Genomic DNA, 21,276 nt, shown 5'->3' on the forward strand with positions numbered 1-21,276 from the left:
AATTTTGTTACCTTTGAATTTTAAAACATCTGTAGAAAGCGTTATTTATCCAAACTTGTATCAAAGACATTTTCTGGGCTATTTTTGTCAAATTGAAACTCTTGGGGTGTTTAGAATGATGAGGATGTTGGTCATGAGCTGTAAAATAGTTTAACAGACTTAGATTTTCACTTTTTTGTGTGTGGAAGAGATGTGCACATTGCTGAGTTTAAAAATCGGTGGTAAAGGATTGCGATTATGCAAATTATCACATACACCTGTTCTTTAACAGGTTAAAATTTTATTTTTAATTGTAGAGATAACGAGCTCGCACTAATCCTTCTACATTCTTTTACTGGGAACCATGCCAACATGATGGTAATCGAGGTGAAGAATATTATTGCTGCCCCCATTCCCCAAAGAAATCATTGGTACCCTTGTAAAAATTGATGCCTTTGTTTTCATTTTATTATTAGAGTGCTTTATCTAACAGAGCCAAGCAGTTTTAAGTGAGGATAGAACCTTAGTTTTGGTACTATCTGGAAATGTTAGCTCATTTGCTCATTTATCTGCTGAATGTATGTGTAACAAACACCGAATTGCTCTTACCTCTTTAAGGAGTTAAAAAGATAAGGAAGCTCAGTGTAGGAAAGGGTGAGCCAGTAATAATCACAGAAGCTCTGACTTGTGGACTGCTTGCCTGGGCTGTGGCACTGTGCTAGCACTTAATTTTATTTATTTATTTAATTTTATTTTTTTAAAGATTTTATTTATGTATTTGACAGAGAGAGAGACAGCGAGAGAGGAAACACAAGCAGGGGGAGTGGGAGAGGGAGAAGCAGGCTTCCCGCGAAGCGGGGAGCCTGATGCGGGGCTCAATCCCAGGACCCTGGGATCATGACCTGAGCCGAAGGCAGACGCTTAACGACTGAGCCACCCAGGCGCCCCATGTGCTAGCACTTTAAATAGATAGGTTTTAGTCCAGTGTCTTACCTCAACTTTGCATTTACTTTTTAAAAGCCTTTTTACGTGTTTTTCACTTTTTTTTTTCCAGAATTGTGCAAAACAAAACTACAACCAGGGACTCCGTAATCTACTTCCACCCCCACACCAAATGTTCATGGCTCCTACAGAGCCTGGGGTTTCCATGGAGAGTCTCAGGGAATAGCCTTGTTTTTAGCCAGAGGAATTACAGATAGTTAGCATACTGGAAGGGGCTTGAGAAATCCCCTGCATTGCTGGGTTTTATGTTGTGTGCAGGCAGATGCTGTGCAGAGACCTCTCTCTCTTTACATAGCTCTGTTTGTTTTTATTGTTCTTTTTTTTGGTTTTTGTATTATGTATTGGACTAGCCTGTAATATTTTGTTTGAAGAAAGTGTTCTGTTGATAAAATTTAGTTTAAAAATCACTATTCAATAAACTGATATCCTCATTCTTTGGCTCCCAAATTCCAGCACATGGTGAAATAAGCATAAGGTAGTGAACTTCTTATAAAACTAAGTTTTTCTCTTGTTGAATTCTCGAATAGGTCTATTTTATTTTTCTATTTAGGTATGTTTTTAGAAGTCCTGTCATTATTGCAGCGATGAATATTTATTTTAATATCCTTATATAAAATGTTGACAACCCTTTGTCAGTCCCTCAGTTTTACTTCTGAAATTTATCAGTCAAGAAATCAAAAGGTTTGGGGACCACTGGAACACGTGAAAACTGTATCTAGACCTAGTCCTTTCTGAAAGCACTCTGGGAGTGATTATCTCTGTTCTGCGCTGACCTGTGTTCTGGAGCAGTGAGCAGTTCATAGACGTTTTATTTGTCCTCCAAGTACCTGAGGGATCCCACAGGGTCCAGTGAGTGAAGGCAGCCCAGTAAGGCAGTTTTCCTTTGAATCACCTTGGATTCCGTGCTCCATAGGGTTGGGGATCTGCAAGGCAATAATCACAATCAAGGGCTGCTTCTGAGCATGTCTGCTACCACTTTGGACTCAGAAGCCCCTTTCTCATTGTTCCTCTTGTAAGTGCCTCATTATTTTCAGGAAAAACGCATCAAACGTGGAATTTCCACGATGTAATTAGTAGTTAATAAATAGTAACTATTAAAGGAAGTGTTGTGGGATGCCTGGGTGGCTCAATCGGTTAAGCGTCTGCCTTCAGCTTAGGTCACAGTCCTGGGGTCCTGGAATCAAGCCCCGAGTCAGGCTCCCTGCTCTGCGGGAAGCCTGCCTCTCCCTCTGCCTGCCACTCCCCCTGCTTGTGCTCTCTCTCTCTCTCTCTGACAAATAAATAAATAAAATCTTTAAAAAAGAAATAGAAATAAAAAAAATAAAGGAAGTGTTGCATTTGTTCAATAGTCTTGATAATATGGAAATTTAAATTAATTATTTAATTATATTTCTCTTTATGCTGATGTTCATTTTTTATTGTGAGAGTTTTTTTTGTCAAAGAGACGATCAATATTCTTACTTAATTTGGAACTTAACTTATTAGAGCCTTATTAACATTTAATTCAAGTTGAGTGGTATTTTTGTATTTTTATTAAGCTTAAATTATATAAAATATTCTGTATTGGAGTGACTTAAAGATTAACAAACCTTGTGAGTGGCTGTATTAAAGCATGATAGACAAATTATATTTTAAATGCATTGTAATATTTTTCTTAGATTAACCTTAGATACACATAAGATATTAGCATTGGAAATGGTTGAATATGAGTTGAGAAGCTTGGTTAAATGTATGTGTGTCAGCTACACCATTACTGAGGTGTACTGGTTTAAAAATATATTTTGGACTATAATAGTACCCAAATGTCATGAAGGTGTATATTTTTAATGTGTAAATGAGCTTTTGTATTTTACATTTAGATAAAGACCAAAAATGATTTGTAAAATAATTATATTTTGGCTTTTATCATTACCTAACAACACATTTATGATGGAGTTCAAAGGTACAAGTTTATTTTAGGCAACAGAAATTAAGTATTAGTTTAAAAATTACATGCACATTGTTGAAAACCAGTATACTTTAATATGAAGTTTAATATTTCATATGGATGACCTGAATAGCATTCATGTTGTCACAGAAGCGGACACATTACATCGGACCTACCACTGGGGTGCATTTCAGCATCTGGATTGCCCAAGGCTGTGGTGCCAGAATAGATTCTTACGGATTGCCCAGTACATTTATCTAACTTTTTAAATGTTTGGACCCGTATTTATGCTATTTCTAGAAATGGTGTAGTCTTCAATTATTACCACACCACAGAGGAGAAAGTGAAAAAAAGCACTTACTATTACTCTGACACTGGTCTAAACATTTTATGTGTTTTGACTCACATAATACTCATAACGTGAGGTAGAGAGTCATTCCTATTAGGCGGATAAGGAAACTGAAGCACAGAGAGATTAAATGATTTGTTCAAGGCCAAACAGCTATTAACCCGGTGGAACCAGGATTTTAATGTGGGTAGTCTGAAGGAACAAAAATCATTCTTAATTTATCAGTCTTTTGAAGTAAGAAATCCCACTTCTTTGTCACTAGTTCAGGAAATAAAATATGTAGACCTTTAGGAGAAAAGCGTCTTAAGTAGGGTTTTGTGAGCACTTGTAATGTAAAACATTGTCCCATAGTTTTAAACCTTTTCTGACTAAACTTACCTATTTTCCCCCCTAAACCTGCAGGAATATCGAAAACAGAAAAAAAAGTGAAATTGGAAGAAAAAAGCTCAACAGCATTTGGTATGAACAGAAAGTAATCTTTAAGCAAAAGACTATTGGCTTGGCAGTGGGAGGACATAGTCTGTCCCTTACTTTTTACCTGTTAGTGCTCCTTTAGGTGTAAGTGATCATCTGTTTTAGTATTTATTAGTGTTATTCAGCTCCAGATACATGATTTCTTAAACACATATGTTATGTGTATTTTTTTGGTCAAGGGAGTCTAAGGCTTTCACTGAGAATTTTGTGTTTTTGAACATCTTTACAGTTACGGCTATTTAAAAATAAGCCACCATTTAATATTGTTGAGACTTAGGGAATGGATGATGAATTAAAATAGTCATTTTTTTTTTTTTCAGACTTTCTTCTTTAACCGACTTTATAAAAAAGTTACTGAGTTTTCTGCTTTTTTTTTTCTGTCTTCTGTGCTATAATGACGAAAAGTTTTGCAATAATTGATGATAGTCTTAAATAGTCTGTAGATTAGCTCACTGGAGCTTGGGTCCCTGAAGTTGTTTAAATATGTTTGACATATTGTAGGCTACATCATTCTGAGTTGGAGCAATAGTTGAGTATATGTGATGAACCAATTTTAAGTAAAGTACCCTGGGACACTGCTTTAACATCCATTCATTTTCTTTAAAGTACATATTGGGGGGAAAAAAGCGTATTTTAAAATTTGGGGAAAAATCAGTTTAATGAAATAAGTTTTTTGCTTTGTGTTCTTCGCCTTCATTGTTGTACACACTGGGAAGTATTGGAAGACTGAAGGAATTATTTATGGATTGATTTAATTTTTCCAAAGGAAAAAATTTCATTAAGTTCTTTTTTAAATCTAATATATTTTCTCATTAAATTCTATGTGGAAATACGAGTCTTCTCAGTCAGGTCTTTCTTAAATTATGGAGTTTATTTCTTGCCACATCAGGGAACTGAGTATATTACTCATTTAAGATTTTAACTACTGTCTGTGTTAACTTCAAGGTGTCAGGAGTTGGGATTTCTCAACACTGCTAATGAAGACCCCCTCTTAGAGCCCAATAAGCTAATCAGGAGTTCCAGACTCATGACAGGAACAGTTTAATTGAATCCATCCACTGGGCAGGTGACTGGAATAGCTGATTAAAACATAAATGCTGCTTTTAGGTTAACCGCAGAACAACAGCTCAGGATTGGTCATGATGGCTAACTTCGTCACTTGTGTCGTTTAGGTAAGAGAAAAGAGAAGGATAAGGAAAGAAAAGAGAAGAAAGACAAAGATCATTACAAACCAAAACAGAAGAAGAAAAAGAAAAAGAAAAAGAAATCCAAGCAGCATGGTAAGTATGCTAAAATGGTGATTCCTGTTTTTTAAAATTCTCAGATTCTTTCAATTTTTCTGTGTCCTTCTACCAAAGTGAAGATAGGGTAAGATCCACATGTTGTCGAGAACTTAAGAAGTCCTTGTAGCTTTTCCTTGTCTTGCTGATTTAGAAAATACGCAACTTTGTTTACTATAATCTGTAAATTAATCCATCTGTACACTAATTGTTGCAGCCGATTAGAGACTTTCATTTCCAGCATCATGGTGGATTGGATACCCTTGTCAGGTGTGCTTCAGCTACTGAAGGAATTCTTTTCAGTCTAGAATTACAGTCCCTTGAAGTAGCTTTCAAAAATGAGGATGAAATAAAGGTATTTTTAGAAGAACTTGAAAAAGAAAATGATTTTTCTATCAATACCCTGTCTAAAGGATATCCTTATCCTGTACTTGAAGGCTGAAGGAGAACGATGACAAAGGAAGGTTTGAGATGCCAGAAGAAAGGATGAGCAAAGAAAATGTAAATATGTGGATAAGTCTGAACATTGATTATATAAATCATTTTGATTTGTGGGGAAAAACAAAATGGCAGAGCACAAAAATATGTGACAGTAATAATAGCTTGTAAATTGAGAGAGGCATGCTTGTATTTCAGTGTTTTTCAGGTCGTGTATTGTTGTGGAAGAGCAAAAGAAATACATTGCTTTTAGGCTCTAACAAGTTAAATCTGCCTTGTAGAATTTCTAACATGAATACTAAAAATTGAAGCTTAGGGTATAATTTCCAAAATAGACGGTAAGAAAATGTAATGAAAAAACCATCCAAAAGAAGGTGGATACAAAGAGAAAAACATAGAAAAGAAGAAAAATACAAATTAAAAAATAAGGTGGTATAAATCCAAATATATCTGTAATTATAGTAAGAGATTATCATAATTGATTTAAAAAATCCAGTTATAGGTTATTTTCAATAGATAAATCTAAATATAAGGATGGAGAGGACAGAGCAATGTTGAAAAATAAAAGCATGGAAAAAAATGTGAGCAAATACAAACCAAAAGGAAAGTTGGAGTAGATATATTTATATCAAATAAAATAGTCATTAAGGGAAAATCATTCCTAGAGATAGGCTAATGTATAATGATAAAGGTTCAACTCACTTTATAAGTTCCTAGATGCAAAATTAAAAAAAATTTTGTTTTGAGAGAATGTGCATGAGCAGGGGAGGGGAGGGACAGAGGGAGAGGGAAAGGGAGAGAATGACTCCTAAGCAGCCTCACCACAGAGCTCAGTCTCATGACCCTGAGATCATGACCTGAGCTGAAATCAAGAGTTGGACACTTAACTGACTGAGCCACCCAGGTGCCCCTAAAATTTTTAAATTTTATAACTGAGTAAATTCACAGTATCTTTCTTAGTAATTAGTAAATTAACAAAACTCAAAAATATTCTGTAAGGATAAGAAAGGTGGCAGCAGCACAGGTGATCTCACAGCCCTCTCACGGACACTGAACTCAGGAGCTGCAGAGCAGACAGTTTTCTCAGATGCAAACGTGCCAAAATTGCATGATGCCACCCTAAGCAAATTGAACACATTGTGAAGATTGGGATAATGCAGACTGCAGTTTCTGACTACAGTAAAATCAATATTAAAAAGATAATAGAAAAACCCCGTATGTTTGGAAATCATACCACTCATTTTTAAATAATTCATGGATCAGAGAACAGTACCAAAGGGAAGGTAAAGATTGATTTATTTGAGAAAGAGAAAGAGCATGCACACGTGAGCCAGGAGGGAGGGTCAGAAGGAGAGGGAGAGAGAATCTCAGACAGACTCCACGCACAATGCAGAGCCGATGGTGGGGCTCAGTCTCATAACCCTGAGATCATGACCTGAGCCGACACCAAGAGTTGGGTATTTAACCAGTTGAGCCAGTACCAGAGGGAAGGTAAATAAGATATTAAAAAATACGTACCAAAACTTGAGAATGTAGTTAAAATGCCACTTTTATAAGAAGAGTATGCATTGCCATACATATTTATATTAGAAAAGAAGACTGAAAATCAGCTAAGCCTCCAGCTTAAGAAGTTAGAAATGAGGAAGCTCAAAAAAAGTAGAAGTGAATAATAAACGTATGAGTAGAAATTAGTGAACAAAAAAAAAATACTAGGAAGAAATAAAAAATGCCAAAATTAACTTTTTTAGAAAACTAATAAAATCAAATGTCTGGGAACACTGGTTAAGGAAAAAAGACAAAATGCACAAATAAACAGTATTAGGAATTAAAGAGAATATAACTACAGATGTTCCATATATAAAAAGAAGAAAAATATAAACAACTTTATGCCAGTGAACTTGAGAGGTTAGATCAACATATGGACATTTGCCAGACACCAGACTCACTCAGGAAGAAGGTACAAACCTGAATAGTCTTCAAACCTGGAAGGAAATTTAATTAGTATTTTAAAATCTTGTCACAAAGAAAAAGTCCTGCCCCTAAAAGTTTCTGCTGCCAAGTTTTACCAAACACTGAAGGAGTAGATTATGCCAAACTCACATAAATCATTTCAGAATTTAGAAAAAGAACACTCCTACAGTGGGAAGGATGGTGTCCCTCAAAAATATATGTCCAACTTCCAACCCTTGTACCTGTGAATGTGACTATTTAGAAATGGGATCTTTGCCGATGTGATTAAAAATGAGATCATCTGGAAGTAAAGTGACCCTAAGGCCGACGGCTCGTATCTTGGGAGGGAGAGGGTGATTTGGAGCCCACAGGGGAGAATGCCATGTGGGGGCCCTGGCCATGATTCGAGTGCTGCATTGCAAGCCAAGGCTCTCAAGCACCAGTCACTGCAAGAGGCAAGGAAGGATTTGCCCCTTGAGACTTGGCCTGCTGACACCTAATTTTGGACTTTTTGCCTTCAGAACTATGAGAAAATAAACTTCTGTTGTTTTAATCCACCAGATTTGTGGTGATTTGTTGGAGTAGCCCTAGGAAACTAATGCAACTCCAGATTCATTTTAGATTATTTAAATAACTTTGCTCAAAATCAGAACAGTATGGGAAAGGACCGTCATAGGCTTTTCTCATTTATGGACATAGATACGGAACCCATAAATAAGTGTTACAGAATTAAATCCAGCAGTGCTTTAACACATAGGACCACAAAGGGTTGGAATACAAAGTTGGTTTGACATTAGAAAATCAGGGGACCCTGGCTGGCTCAGTCAGGAGAGCAGGCGACTCTTGATCTTGGGGTTGTGAGTTTGAGCCCCACATTGAGGGTAGAGTTTTCTTAATGTAAAAAAAAAAAAAAAAAAATTATTTGAAAAAATCAGTGAAACTCACCACAGTAACAGATGCAGGACAATAAACATTACTGTCCTTATATATGTACAAAAACCATTTGATACATTCATTTTTCCTTACATTTAGAAAAAAACATTATGACTAGCTGATTATAAAACCTGATTTAGAAACAAAGAAGGACTAAAGCATGGGAGACAATTCATGTTCACTGGTTAGTAGATTGAATATTGAAAAGATGCCAGCCACTTCATGCTAAATACATCTATAGATTCAGTGCTGATTCTGCAACTTACAGTGGAAGAGTAAGAAGCCAAAAATAATACAGTCCATCTTAAAGAATAAAGAGAAAAATTACTATTCAACTATAGTTTAAGGCAGTGAGGCATTTGGAAGAATAGACATATTGATTAAGGACAGGATGGATAGTCCAAAGCATATACATATATCAGAACTCAGTTTATACACAGCTGGCATTCTTAGATTAGCAGATAAAGGATAAAGGATAAACCTTTCAGTAAATGGTATAAGAAATTTATAATCCACGTGGTGAAGAAAAAAAATGAAAGTAGGATTCCTACTTTACACCATATGCAGCCATCAATTCCAGGTTGATTAATGATGAAATGTGTGAAAGACAAAAACTGTAAAACTTTGAAAGACAGTATAGGAAAACATCTTTATGATCTTGGGGCAGGGAAGGATTTCTAAACAAAAAGTGTTAATTGTAAAGGAAAAGGTTGAAAATTTGACTAGACTGAATTAGAGAATTACACTAGAGAGGGGTTCAGTGGCAACCAAATGAAGCAGAAGAAAGGATCCGTGAACTCAAAGACAAGGCAATTGAACTCACCCAGTCAGAGCAACAAAAAAGAAAACAGAATGAAAAAAAGTTAGGATAGATTAAGGGCCTAATGGGACAACATCAAATGGACTAACTTTCACATTATAGGTGTCCCAGAAAGTGAAAAGATATTCCATGCAGATGGAAACCAGAAAAAAGCTGAAGTAGCTCTATTTCTATCACAAAATAGACTTTAAAACAGACAGTAATAAGAGGCAAAGATAGGTGCCACATAGTGATAAAGGGGTCGGTCCAGCAAGAGGATATAACATTCATAAATATTTATGCACACTATATATAGGAGCACCTAAATATAAAAAGCAAATATTGCCAGATCTAAAGGGAGACGTACCCAGCAACAATAATAGTAGGGGATTTTAACATCCCACTCACATCAGTGGGGAGACCATCCAAATTAACAAGGAAACCACCTTAAACAACATATTAGACCAGATGGGCCCTAACAGATATATTAGAACATTCCATCTAAAAGGAGAAGAATAGGGATGCCTGAGTGGCTCAGATGGTTAAGCATCTGTCTTCAGCTCAGGTCATGATCTCAGTGTCCTGGGATCGAGTCCCACATCGGGCTCCCTGCTCAGTGGGCAGCCTACTTCTCCCTCTCCCTCTGTTCCTCCCCCTGCTTGTGCTCTATTTCTCTCTGACAAATAAATAAATAAAATCTTTAAAAAAATTATAAAAAAGAAGAATACCCATTCTTGTCAAGTGTACATAGAACATTTTCCACGTTAGATCATATGTTAGGCCACAGAACAAATCTTAACAAATTTAAGGGGATTGAAATCCTCTTAAACATCTTTTCTGACCACAATAAATAATATGAAACTAGAAATTACATGGAAAAAACTGGGAACTTCAGGAATATGTGGAGATTAAACCACATGCTACTGAGCAATCAGTGGGTGAAAGAAGAAATAAAAAGAGAAGATGCCTTGAGACAAATGAAAACGAAAATATACCAAAATTTGTGGGATTTAGCAAAAAAGAGTTGTAAGAGAGGAGTTCCTAGGGATAAATGCCTACCTCGAGAAACAAGAGTCTCAGCTATTCGTCTCAAGGAAATAGAAATAGGAGAAGAAACAAAGCCCAAAGTTAGTAGAAGGAATGAAATAATAAAGATTAGAGCAGAAATAGAGATTAAAAAGACAGTAGAGTAAATCAGTGAAACTAAGAACTGATTCTTTGAAAAAGCGAACAAAATTGATAAGCCTTGTGAAAGTAGATTGGATAAATAGAAATGTCATTACATGTGTTTCTGTTTTATGTAAGGAAGTTAGTATATGTTGAGCTCAAGTATTCTTTTTTTGGGGGGTGTCTTTTTTGGGATTTTGGAATTGTTAATAAAAGATAGTAACAAAAAAAAATTGATAAGCCTTTAGCTAGACTTACTAAGAAAACATAAATAGAATGAGACAGGAGATGTTAGAGCTGATATCACAGAAATGCAAAGAACCCTAATGCACTACTATGAGCAGTTATATGCCAACAAATTGGACAATCTAGAAGAAATGGATAAATTTCTAGAAACATAACAAACTATTAAAGCTAAATCATGAAAATAGAGTTAAATAAATAGCAAATCTAAATTGACTGATTACTAGTAAGGAGATTGAAATCTGAAACCTCCCGACAAAGAAAAGACGAGGACTGGGTGGCCTCACTGGTGAATTCTACCAGATATTCAAAGAAGAATTAATACCAGATTCTTCTCTCAAACCCTTTAAAAAATGGAAGAGGAGGAAACTCTTCCAAACTCATTTTATGAGGCCAGCATTACCCTGATAATACCCAAACTTGACAATGGCACTGTAAGAAAAGAAAATTACAGGGCAGTATCCCTGATGAACATTGATGCAAAAATCCTCAACAAAATATTAGCAAACCAAACTCAATAATATACTAAAAGGATCATACACCATGATGAAGTGGGATTTATTCTGGGGATACAAAGATGGTTCAACATCTGCAAATAAGTGTGTTATACCACATTAACAAAATAAAGGATAAAAATCATACAATCATCTCAATAGATGCAGAAAAAGGATTTGACAGAATTTAACATTTATTTATGATAAAAACTCTGAACAAAGCAGTTATAGAGAGAATGTAGCTCAACATAATAAAGGCCCATATATGACAAACCCACAGCTAACATCATATTCAGTGGTGGGAAGATGAAGGCCTTTGCTCTAAGATCAGGCACAAGAAAAAGATGCCCACTCTTGCCATTTTATTCAACATAGTTTTGGAAGTACTAGCCAGAGCAGTTAGGCAAGGGGGAAAAAAAAAGCCCTCCAAATTGGTAAGGAAGAAATATAACTGTGACTATTTGCAGGTGACATGATATTATATACAGAAAACTCTAAAGACTCCTTCAAAAAACTCTTAGAACTTAAAAACAAATTTAGTGAAGTTTTGGCAAACAAAATTAATACAGAAAAATCTTGCATTTCTATACACTAAAAACAAACTACCAGAAAGAGAAATCAAGAAAACAATCCATTTATGATTGTACCAAAAAGAATAAAATACCTAGGAATAAACTTAACCAAGGAAGTGAAAGACCTGTATATTTAAAAACTATGAGATGTTGGAGGCGCCTGGGTGGCTCAGTCGTTAAGTGTCTGCCTTCGGCTCAGGTCATGATCCCATGATCCTGGGATCGAGCCCCACATCGGGCTCCCTGCTCCGCAGGAAGCCTGCTTCTCCCTCTCCCACTCCCCCTGCTTGTGTTCCCTCTCTCGCTGTGTCTCTCTCTGTCAAATAAATAAATAAAATCTTTAAAAAAATAAAATAAAATAAATAAAAACTATGAGATGTTAATGAAAGAAATTGAAGAAGATGCAAATAAATGGAAAGATATTCTATGCTCATGGCCTGGGAGAATCAGTATTGTTAAAATGCCCAAACTACCCCGAACAATCTACAGATTTATTGCAATTCCAATCAAAATTTCAAGGACATTTTTCAAAGAAATGGAATAAATACTCCTAAAATTTGTATGGAACCACAACAAACCCCAAATAGCCAAAGCAACCCAGAGAGGGACAAAGCTGGAGGCATTGCACTTTCTGATTTCAAACTATAAAGCGGCAGTAATTAAGATATCATGGTATTGGCATAAAAACAGACATGTGGATCAGTGGAAGATTAATAGCCCAGAAATAAACACTCGTATCTATGGTGAATTAATTGATGCCAGTGGAGCCAAGAATATACAATGGGGAAAGGGGAGTCTCTTCAATACATAGTGCTGAAGACTAGACAGCTGTATGCAAGAGAATGAAACTTGACCACTATCTTATATGAGACAAAAAAATTTTTAAAGTGGACTAAAGACTTGAACAGAAGACCCCAAACCATGAAACTCCTAGAAAAAAACATAGTTGGTAATTTCCTTGCCACAAGTCTTGGTGATGATTTCATAAATCTGATACCAAAAACAACAAAAGCAAAAATCTGTAAGCAGAAATATATCATACTGAAACGTTTCTGCAGTGCAAAGGAAACCATCAAGAAAATGAACAGGCAACCTACTGAATGGGAGAAAATGTTTGCAAATCATCTGTCTGATAAGGGGCTAATATCCAAAATATATAAAAAACTCCTACAGCTCAATAGCCAAAACACAATTTGATTAGAAAATGGGCAGAAGATCGAAATAGACATTTCTCCAGAGAACACATGTAGATGGCCAAAAGGTACATAAAAAGATGCTCAACATCATCAGTCATCAGGAAGATGCAAATCAAAACCCCAATGAGCTGTCACCTCACACCTGTTAGAATGCCTGTTGTCAAAAGACAACAAGTGTCGGCCAGGATGTGGAGAAAAGGGAGCCCTTCTGCACTGTTGGTGGGAATGCAAACTGGTACAGCCACTGTGGAAAGCAGGATGGAGGTTCCTCAAAACATTAAAATAGAACTACCATCTCCAGCAGTTCTGCTATGCGATATTTGTCCAAAGAAAACAAAAACACTAATTTGAAGAGATAAATGCACCCCATATTCATTGTATTGTTATTCAAAATAGCCAAGATAGGGAAACAAGTGTCCACTGATGCATGAATGGATAAAGAAATTGTGCTGTACACAGACAAACACACACATTGGAGTATTAGAATAAAGAATGAAATCTTGCCATTTGTGACAACGTGGATGGACCTCAAGGGCATCATGCTATGTGAAATAAGTCAGACAAAGACAAATACCATATCATCTCATTTATGTGTGGAATCTTAAGGCGGGGGGAAAAAAAGATACAGAGAACAGAATATTCGTTGCCAAAAGCAGGGGGTGGAGGTAGGAGAAGTGGGTAAAGGGGATCAAAAGATAAAAGGAAAAAAAAAAAAAATTCCCTTACAGGGGAAAAAAAAGAAAACGTTATACAGAGGATGAAAGGACAGCACAAACCATCAGAAAATACTGCAACACGTGTACCTGACAAAGGATTAGTATTCAGAATCTGTTTCGAACTTACAAGTCAAGAATTGAAAGAAAAATATCCTAATGGGTAAATGGGCTAAAGATTTTAACGGGTATTTCACAGAATTGGAAATCTTAGAGTGCTAAAATGAATATATAACATGATGTCCAATCTTATGAGAAGCAGCATTAATGTAATTTTTAAGACCTAGTGGGATCTATTTCCTAGCTGCTATCTGCACAAAAGTCATAAGGCGGATGATATCAGATGTTGCTGAGGCGGTGGAGACATGGTACCAACCACTGTGGAAAACGGCCATTGGCAAGTTGTGCCTGCCGTGTGACTTAAAATTCCTAACTAAGCTCTCATGACCCATCAGGAGGCATTTACGAGAATGTCCTAGCAGCACTGGCAGCCCAGACGTCCATCAGAAGTCACACATCCATTCCGTGGAATCCATATCACCATGTAAATAAATGAACTATATCCACAGGAATCTCAGGAACAAAATGATAAGTTAAAATCACTGAAGAAAACGTGTAATATGATTTTATATATGTAAAGATCAAAAAGTTGTAATATGAAACTATATGCGAACATAGCAACAGCTTTATAAAGTAACAAAAAGTAGCAAAAGCATAAAGAACAGCAAGAGAATGGTGAGCAGAAATTCCAGCCAGGAGTAACCTCTGAAGTGGGGAATTTATCAGTTCAAATTGGAAAATGGTACAACGAAACCTTCAAAAGTGATGACAGTGTTCTCTTTACAACGGGACCTTCAAAAGTGATGACAGTGTTCTCTTAAACTACGTGACAGGCACCTAAGTATTTTGTGGTATTGATTGATATGCTTTTTGTCATACCCGGGTTTTTTTCATATTCATTAAACACCTTTAAAAACCAGTTTTATTATTTTTTTAATTTTTTAAAAAGATTTATTTGTCAGAGAGCACGAGCAGGGGGAGGGGAGGCAGAGGGAGAAGCAGACTCCCTGCTGAGCAAGGAGCCCCATGCTGGACTTGATCCCAGGACCCCGATGCGGGACTCCATCTCAGGACCCTGGGATCATGAGCTGAAGGCAGACGCTTAACCGGCTAAGCCACCCAGGCGTCCCTAAAATTCAGTTTTTTTAATTTATTTTTTTAAAATATTTATTTATTTGACAGAGAGAGACACAGCGAGAGAGGGACCACAAGCAGGGGGAGTGGGAGAGGGAGAAGCAGGCTTCCCACCGAGCAGGGAGCCCTATTTGGGGCTGGATCCCAGGACCCTGGGATCATGACCTGAGCCGAAGGCAGACGCTTAATTAATGACTGAGCCACCCAGGCGCCCCTAAAATCGAGTTTTAAAAACTATAAAGCCAACTGGGAAACTTCAGAGTCAGTAATTGATGATAAATTCTTCAGATTTTTAACTCTCTCGCTAGGCCCCATATCCTCTCTCATTGTTTCTACATTCTGTCTCTCTAAAGCTGCCAGCGTACATTTGACGTAGGGTCAAACAGAGGATTGAAAGGCTTGAAACTACTTTCCAGAGAATGTCTTGAACATACCTGTGCACTCGTGTGCCCGCATTGCCCCTTGCCCGTTCTCCCCTCACCCCGTCCCTTCACACACAGCCCCATGGGGCCCAGACTCCAGAGAACCAGAAGTCAGGAAACTCTGGAGCATTGTGAACAAAAACCATTAATCACAAACACATTTGATTTGTGAATACCCTCCTGTGAGAGTGTATCATCATGCAGACTTGAGAAGCTTCAAACCACAGGTAAAACTGCCAGGTGAACTCCCGAGTGACCAGAGGCTGAGGGGATTTGGTGGACTCGGGTACCGCAGCGGGGCCAGCCAGGACTCAGGGCAGGAAGGGCAGGCTGTTCAGGTTCCTTTCTGCCGCGGCAGCACAAAGGTCTACTCCAGGACTCACCAGCAGACACCAAATCGGAGTGTGCTAAGATCCCCTGCACGCGGAGGGAAGGTAACAGGGAGGTGCTGACCAAGAACAGATGAGCGGGCCACACTTGGTGGCACAGTAAGAGAGCGTTGAGAATGCAGGAGGTGGTGGTTGGTGACTTGGAAGAAAGAGGGCAATCCAGATTAGTAAGACTGAGAGAAAAAGTTACCAAGAAAATTGGCACCTCAGAGTTGTGTTCCGCAATTACGCTACCCCTACTTTTAAAGAGCCATTAACCCTTTAAAACATGTTAATATATTTTTATTTTTTAATTGAAAAGAACTTTATATCTTGTTTACATTTTAAAATCAGACCTATACATGAAAATCTTAACTTTGTAAATAGAATCCTAGCAAATAGTTAAAGATGCACAGAAGCATTGCTTTTTATACACAGCAGGTGTGGAGTTGGGTAATCACAGGCATCTTTGCAATTAATTATTACATTTGAGAATTTATTCTGGGTTATTTATATTCATCTTGGAAGTGACACTTTTCCAGATTAAAATAGAAGAGGGGTCTTTAAGCTGGAAATAGGGGGTTTTAAATAACTTTAAAATTTTAAAGACATCTTAATTTTAAAACATTCACATTATTCCTACTTGAGGTTCCTAATATAATATGCATTTTATTCTACAGTTACTACCACCAGGGAGTTTTAAAAGTTCTTTCTTAAAACTGACTGTCATTTTGCATATCCTGCTGGTGCTTATTATGTACCAAACGTGCTGTAGGCATTTTATATACAGTGGTTTATTTCATCTTCACATTAACTAATGCTTAAGAGTGGAGCCTCTTAGACCCATTTTAGAAGCTGTGAACGGAAACAAATAAGAGTCGTCCAAGCTCACACGGCTGTTGAGTGGTGAAAAGCAGATTCAAACCTAGGCAGTCTGGCTTCAGTCTTAGTTGTAGCTTGAACCATCATGCTCTGTTCTGTTACTTCCTGGGCCTTAGAGAGTGTTTGCTAGATTGTGCATTCTTCTCTCTAGCAGGTTTTACTTGTCTCTACTGGCGTAGTAAGTTCTGACGGTTGTCCGTACGAGAAACGGCCATGTTGGGATCTGAGTGACATCTTTGCCAGTTTTTCCCTTTGTCCCGTTGAGCCAGTCACGTCATCTCTTTGTCTTTCCTGTGTCTGTAAATATTTAAAAAACGAAGGCATACAGAGATTTAAAAGAACTAGAATGAGAAATTCAAGGAGAATCTAGAACATTGTGCTGTGAAAACAGACACTCCCTTCCAGGAGCTTGTAGGCAAGCCTTATCAGCATATCGTAAGAGTGATAAGAAGCACGCGCAAATATTTACTGGGAAGGTAACGGTGATACAAAGTAAGTTCTGTCTATAGTGTAGAGAAGCTGGAGTGATCAAGGAAGGGGCTTCTCATGGCGGATTACAGTTGATCTAACCCTGAAGCTGGCAGCGGACCTTTATTCCCAGTAGCCCCAGGGACTGGCATGGGGAATGCAGGTGTGGTGCAGAGTGCCGAGTTCTGTTCTGTTGCTAATACCCCGTAGAGAGCTTATACAGCAGCCTGTTTTATTTGTCACACCAAACTGAGACTTCCACCATTATTCTTACACTCAGGCTGTACTTGTGCATTTACTTTGCTGAGAGGGCAATACAGCATGTCATCAATAAAAGGGCAGCTTTCAAAGCGGAGCGTTGGGTTCAAATCTTCACTGCAAAGCTTATAGCTTGGGTGCCCTTTGATGAGTTATTTAAATTGTGTAAATGTCAGTTTCCTCACGTATAAAATGGTAAAAATAGTTTCTGCTATGTGGCTTTATTTTTAGGATTCAATCAGGTAATCATTGTAATTACTTAACACAGTGCTAGCTAGCATTCAGCAGATGCCCTTTCCATGCCTGTGCCCAAGTGACAGGGCATGGGGCAAGCTGTGTAGAGACGGGGGCCAGGAGAGACACAGTAGCCCCATGCTACTCCAGGATCACTCTGCAGTCTCATACCATCCACAGCATCCGGGAGGGTCCCCACTCCTGACCTGCTGGTGGTGAGGCCCAGGAATCTGCTTTAACAAGCTTTCCAGTTAGCGTTGAAATCCACTGGTAATGCATTTTGGGTAAGAGTAAGGCTCTGTAGTTGGGCTCTCTGGGTTTGAAGGCTGGCTTTGTAAAGATAGCTCTGTCTTCTTGGGCAGTTTAACCTTTTCTGTCTCTGTTCTTCCACTTGTAAAATGGCACTAGCAGTTGTAGCTTCCTTGTTGTATTCACTGTGAGGATTAGAGCACTTAGAGTCATGGTTAGCACACGGGGCACCCAGGAGAGGTGGCCGGGCTGTAGTATGCAGCGGTGAGTGCTGTGGTGGTGTCCAGTTGCGGCCGTCACAGAATACTACATATCAGTGACTTAAAACAATCTAAATTTATTATCTTCAAGTTCTGAAGGTCACAAGTCCAACATGGGTCTCGGTGGGCTGAAACGAAGGTGTCAGCAAGACTGGACTCCTTTTGGGAGGCTCTAGGGGAGAATCCATTTTCTTGCCTTTCCCAGCTTCTAGAGGCTTCTGCGTGTCTTGGCACATGTCCTCACCATCTTCAAAGCCAGCAGCGGCCACTCAAGTCTTTCTCACTTCACATCACTCCAACGCTGACTCTTCTGACTTTCTCTTGTGCCTTTAGAGACTCTTGTGATTACTTTGGGCCCACCCAGATAATCCAGGATAATTTTGAGGTCAGCAGATTAGCAACCTTAATTCCCCTTTGCTACAGAACCTAACTCAGTCACAGGTTCTGAGGATTAGGTTGTGGACGTCTTTGGGGACCATTGTTTTGTCCACCACAACCACCGACTTCAGATGAATACTCACTGCACACCAGCATTGGTACTGCTCTCCTGGAAACTTGCTTTCCTACTCTTGACCTTTCCTGCACCTCTTCCAGTCTTTTCCACCTCTTTCTATTCCCTAACTTGCCTCAGGTGTCCTTTGCCTCATACTCAGTTGAGGAAATAGAAGCCACCAGATGAGAACTTGCTCATCTTTCCACAACTATGTGCTTAGCTATGTATATCCATCATCTCCTGCTTTGCCTCTACAATAATGGAGGCAGTTGTCTTTCTGTTCTTAAAATCCTGGCACTTGTCACCCTGCCTCCCCTCATTTTTAGATTTTTATAGATGAAGTATAGGATCGCCCATCTTTAAAAAGCCTTCCTCTGGGGGTGCCTGGGTGGCTCAGTCTGTTGAGTGTCCTACTGTTGGTTTCAGATCAGGTCATGATCTCAAGGTCCTGGGATTGAGCCCCAAGTGGGGCCCTGAGCTCAGCAGGGACTCTCCCTCTTCCTCTCCCAACTTCTCTGTGCCTCCCCGCCCCCCCTTCCCGGGCTCTCTTTCTCTTTCTAAAATAAATAAAATCTTTAAATAAAATAATCAATCAGTCTCCTTCAGACCCGCATTCCTTCTCTGGTTTCTCCTCCCTCTTACTCTTCAGCTCCATCTCAGAGCGCCTCTTTCCGCCTCTTGGTAGTTCAAGCAGAAGCCTGGAAAGTGCCCTGCTGACGCCAGTCTTCAGATCTGCAGGTCGCTGCATCTGCCTGTCAGCCTTCAGGCCGGCTGCCTTCCTCCCAGGCCAGGCCGTGGGGCCTCCTGCCTGCATCTCCCTGCCCCCTTCCTCATTCCATAGCTCCAGTAGGCTTTGAAAACCGGAATCAGACTTGTGTCGCGCTCTTTTTGCCGCATTTAGGATAAAACTCAAAAATAAGGACGTGTTTAACCAGACCCGCTCCTGCCCCTCTAGCCTCATTTCTTCTCTCTCTCCCTCACTGTGCTGTAGCCTCGGTCTCAGATTGTCAGATGCGCCAGGCTCTCCTCTGCTCCAGAGCCTTCCCAGGGCCCCGAATCCTGGCCTCTCCTGTCTGTCCCTGTCATCACACCCTGCTCTCCTGGAAGCTGCAGGTGGCTCCTCCCTGTCCTCCATCTGCAGGACTCATGCTAAGCTGAGGAAGACAGGACTTGGATTAATTTTTTTTCAGGAGGACCAATTAATTTCATTCAGATGTTTTTTGCTGAAAAATGTATCAATTGAATTATCAGTGTAATGATTGACATGCTACACATTATGAGCACCTCTTTACAAATTGCAAAAACAAAGTTAATTTCCATCTTGCAAATCTTACTGTAAACATAGCTGTGATTATAATGGAGAGAAACTGTAGAGATAATCCTTTTTCACGTCTGGACTGGCTAACGAGTTTTTGGAACCAGCTAGAACATGGTGCTCCCTGGTGGTATGTGTGTACTGCTGGGGTACAGTTCCCCAGGTGTTCTTGCCCAGCCCACTTTATCAGATGCACCGCCATCTAGCTGTTTGTGGGTAAGGGAAGAGGGGGCATGGTTATTTTATGTCTTGTAAAATGTAACTTTCTTGTTAGTTTTTATAAAGTGACTCTTCCTGATGACCTGACACTTTATTAATATTTCTTTATGTATCTTATGTTACAGACTATTCAGACTATGAAGACAGTTCTCTAGAATTTCTGGAAAGGTGCTCTTCTCCACTAACTCGATCTTCTGGGAATTCTCTGGCTCTGCGAAGCATGTTCACGGAGAAAAATACAACATATCAGTACCCAAGGGCAATTTTGTCAGTTGATCTTAGTGGTGAAAGTATGTGTAATCATGTAATGCTTAAACAAGTCTTAAGATTCTTAAATGGGGAACTGAGCTGGAAACATACTTCAGTGAGGGCTTATCTGTTTACACCATTTAAGAAGTTATCCCGTAAACTAATATGAACATCTCAGCATTAGATAGTTGAGCTACTTTAACTTCTATAAAGTAAAATTGGCTTTTATCATTAACTGTAGGACAGATGGTGAGGAAGCTCCTAGTGTCTCCTATGTACTGATTATGGGTGTTTTACGGGCAGATTCGGAATCTGTCAGGTTGCCCTGCAGGCCGTCCTGGCGGCTGTGGGGTTGAGCACGCTCACCTTCCGGGGCTCTCAGCAGTGGGGGGAGACTCCCCCATGCAGACCCTGATGGCAGTGGCTGGAGACTAGACTAAGGGACGGGGTCTTCATCTTATGTAAAACCCCAGGGATACTGACGGCTGAGCTCACTCCGGCCTTCTCCTTTCTTCTGAGGGCCCAACATGGTAGGTCCTAGGTGATGTGTTTTTGTTTGCACGGTTACCACTTGCATTCTTCCAGGCCCAACTCCTGTCTAGCCTGCTGTGGGGAAAAGCGTCATCTTCCCTTTCTCCTGAAATAAGCACATGGCACTTTTGAGATTTATCATTTTCAAACACTGAGGAGAGGGAGGAAAAAAGTCCTTTTCTAACAAGCACAGGTCCTGTGTTCCCTTTTGGGCCAGTGGCTCTTCACCCCAGGTGTCCGTGAAAACTGTCTCTGTGATGCTTTGGAATGACCAATCCAGAGGTGCTGCAGAGCACGAATGAGATTTCCAGGAGGGTAGATGGAGTTTCTGAGTGCTTCTTTGGGTTGACAATCACGTCAGGACCCTCCTGGTGGAGGCAGTGAGGTCGGAAAGTTATCACTTTACACAGAGTGCTGGAGAACGGAGGGGATGTCTGGCTGGTAGTGCCGCTGGAACTAGATGCGTGAGGGGGGCGGCAGGGGTGTCCTGGGTGTGTGCCCCCCGTGTGTGACTCAGCCCTGAGCTGGGAGAAAGGACAGGTGTTGATACAGGGCGCAGGTCTTCGGCCAGAGGTTCTCAAGTGTTAGCATGTATCAGAACCACCTGGAAAGCTTGTT

At 39.3% G+C, this 21,276-nt stretch overlaps 1 protein-coding gene across 8 annotated transcripts in view; it reads left to right on the forward strand.

The window, feature by feature from the left end:
• Positions 1–21,276, forward strand: part of PHF20L1 (PHD finger protein 20 like 1) — an 84,667-nt gene that overhangs the window by 43,796 nt on the left and 19,595 nt on the right. For all 8 annotated transcript variants that reach the window (XM_032416065.1, XM_032416067.1, XM_032416068.1 and 5 more), the window contains 3 exons: positions 3,660–3,716; positions 4,904–5,011; positions 20,004–20,168. In XM_032416065.1, coding sequence (XP_032271956.1) covers positions 3,660–3,716; positions 4,904–5,011; positions 20,004–20,168 — 330 coding nt within the window. The remainder of the gene's footprint in view (positions 1–3,659; positions 3,717–4,903; positions 5,012–20,003; positions 20,169–21,276) is intronic.

This window comes from Phoca vitulina, unplaced genomic scaffold (assembly GCF_004348235.1).
Source record: "Phoca vitulina isolate PV1807 unplaced genomic scaffold, GSC_HSeal_1.0 scaffold18, whole genome shotgun sequence".
NCBI lineage: Eukaryota > Metazoa > Chordata > Mammalia > Carnivora > Phocidae > Phoca > Phoca vitulina.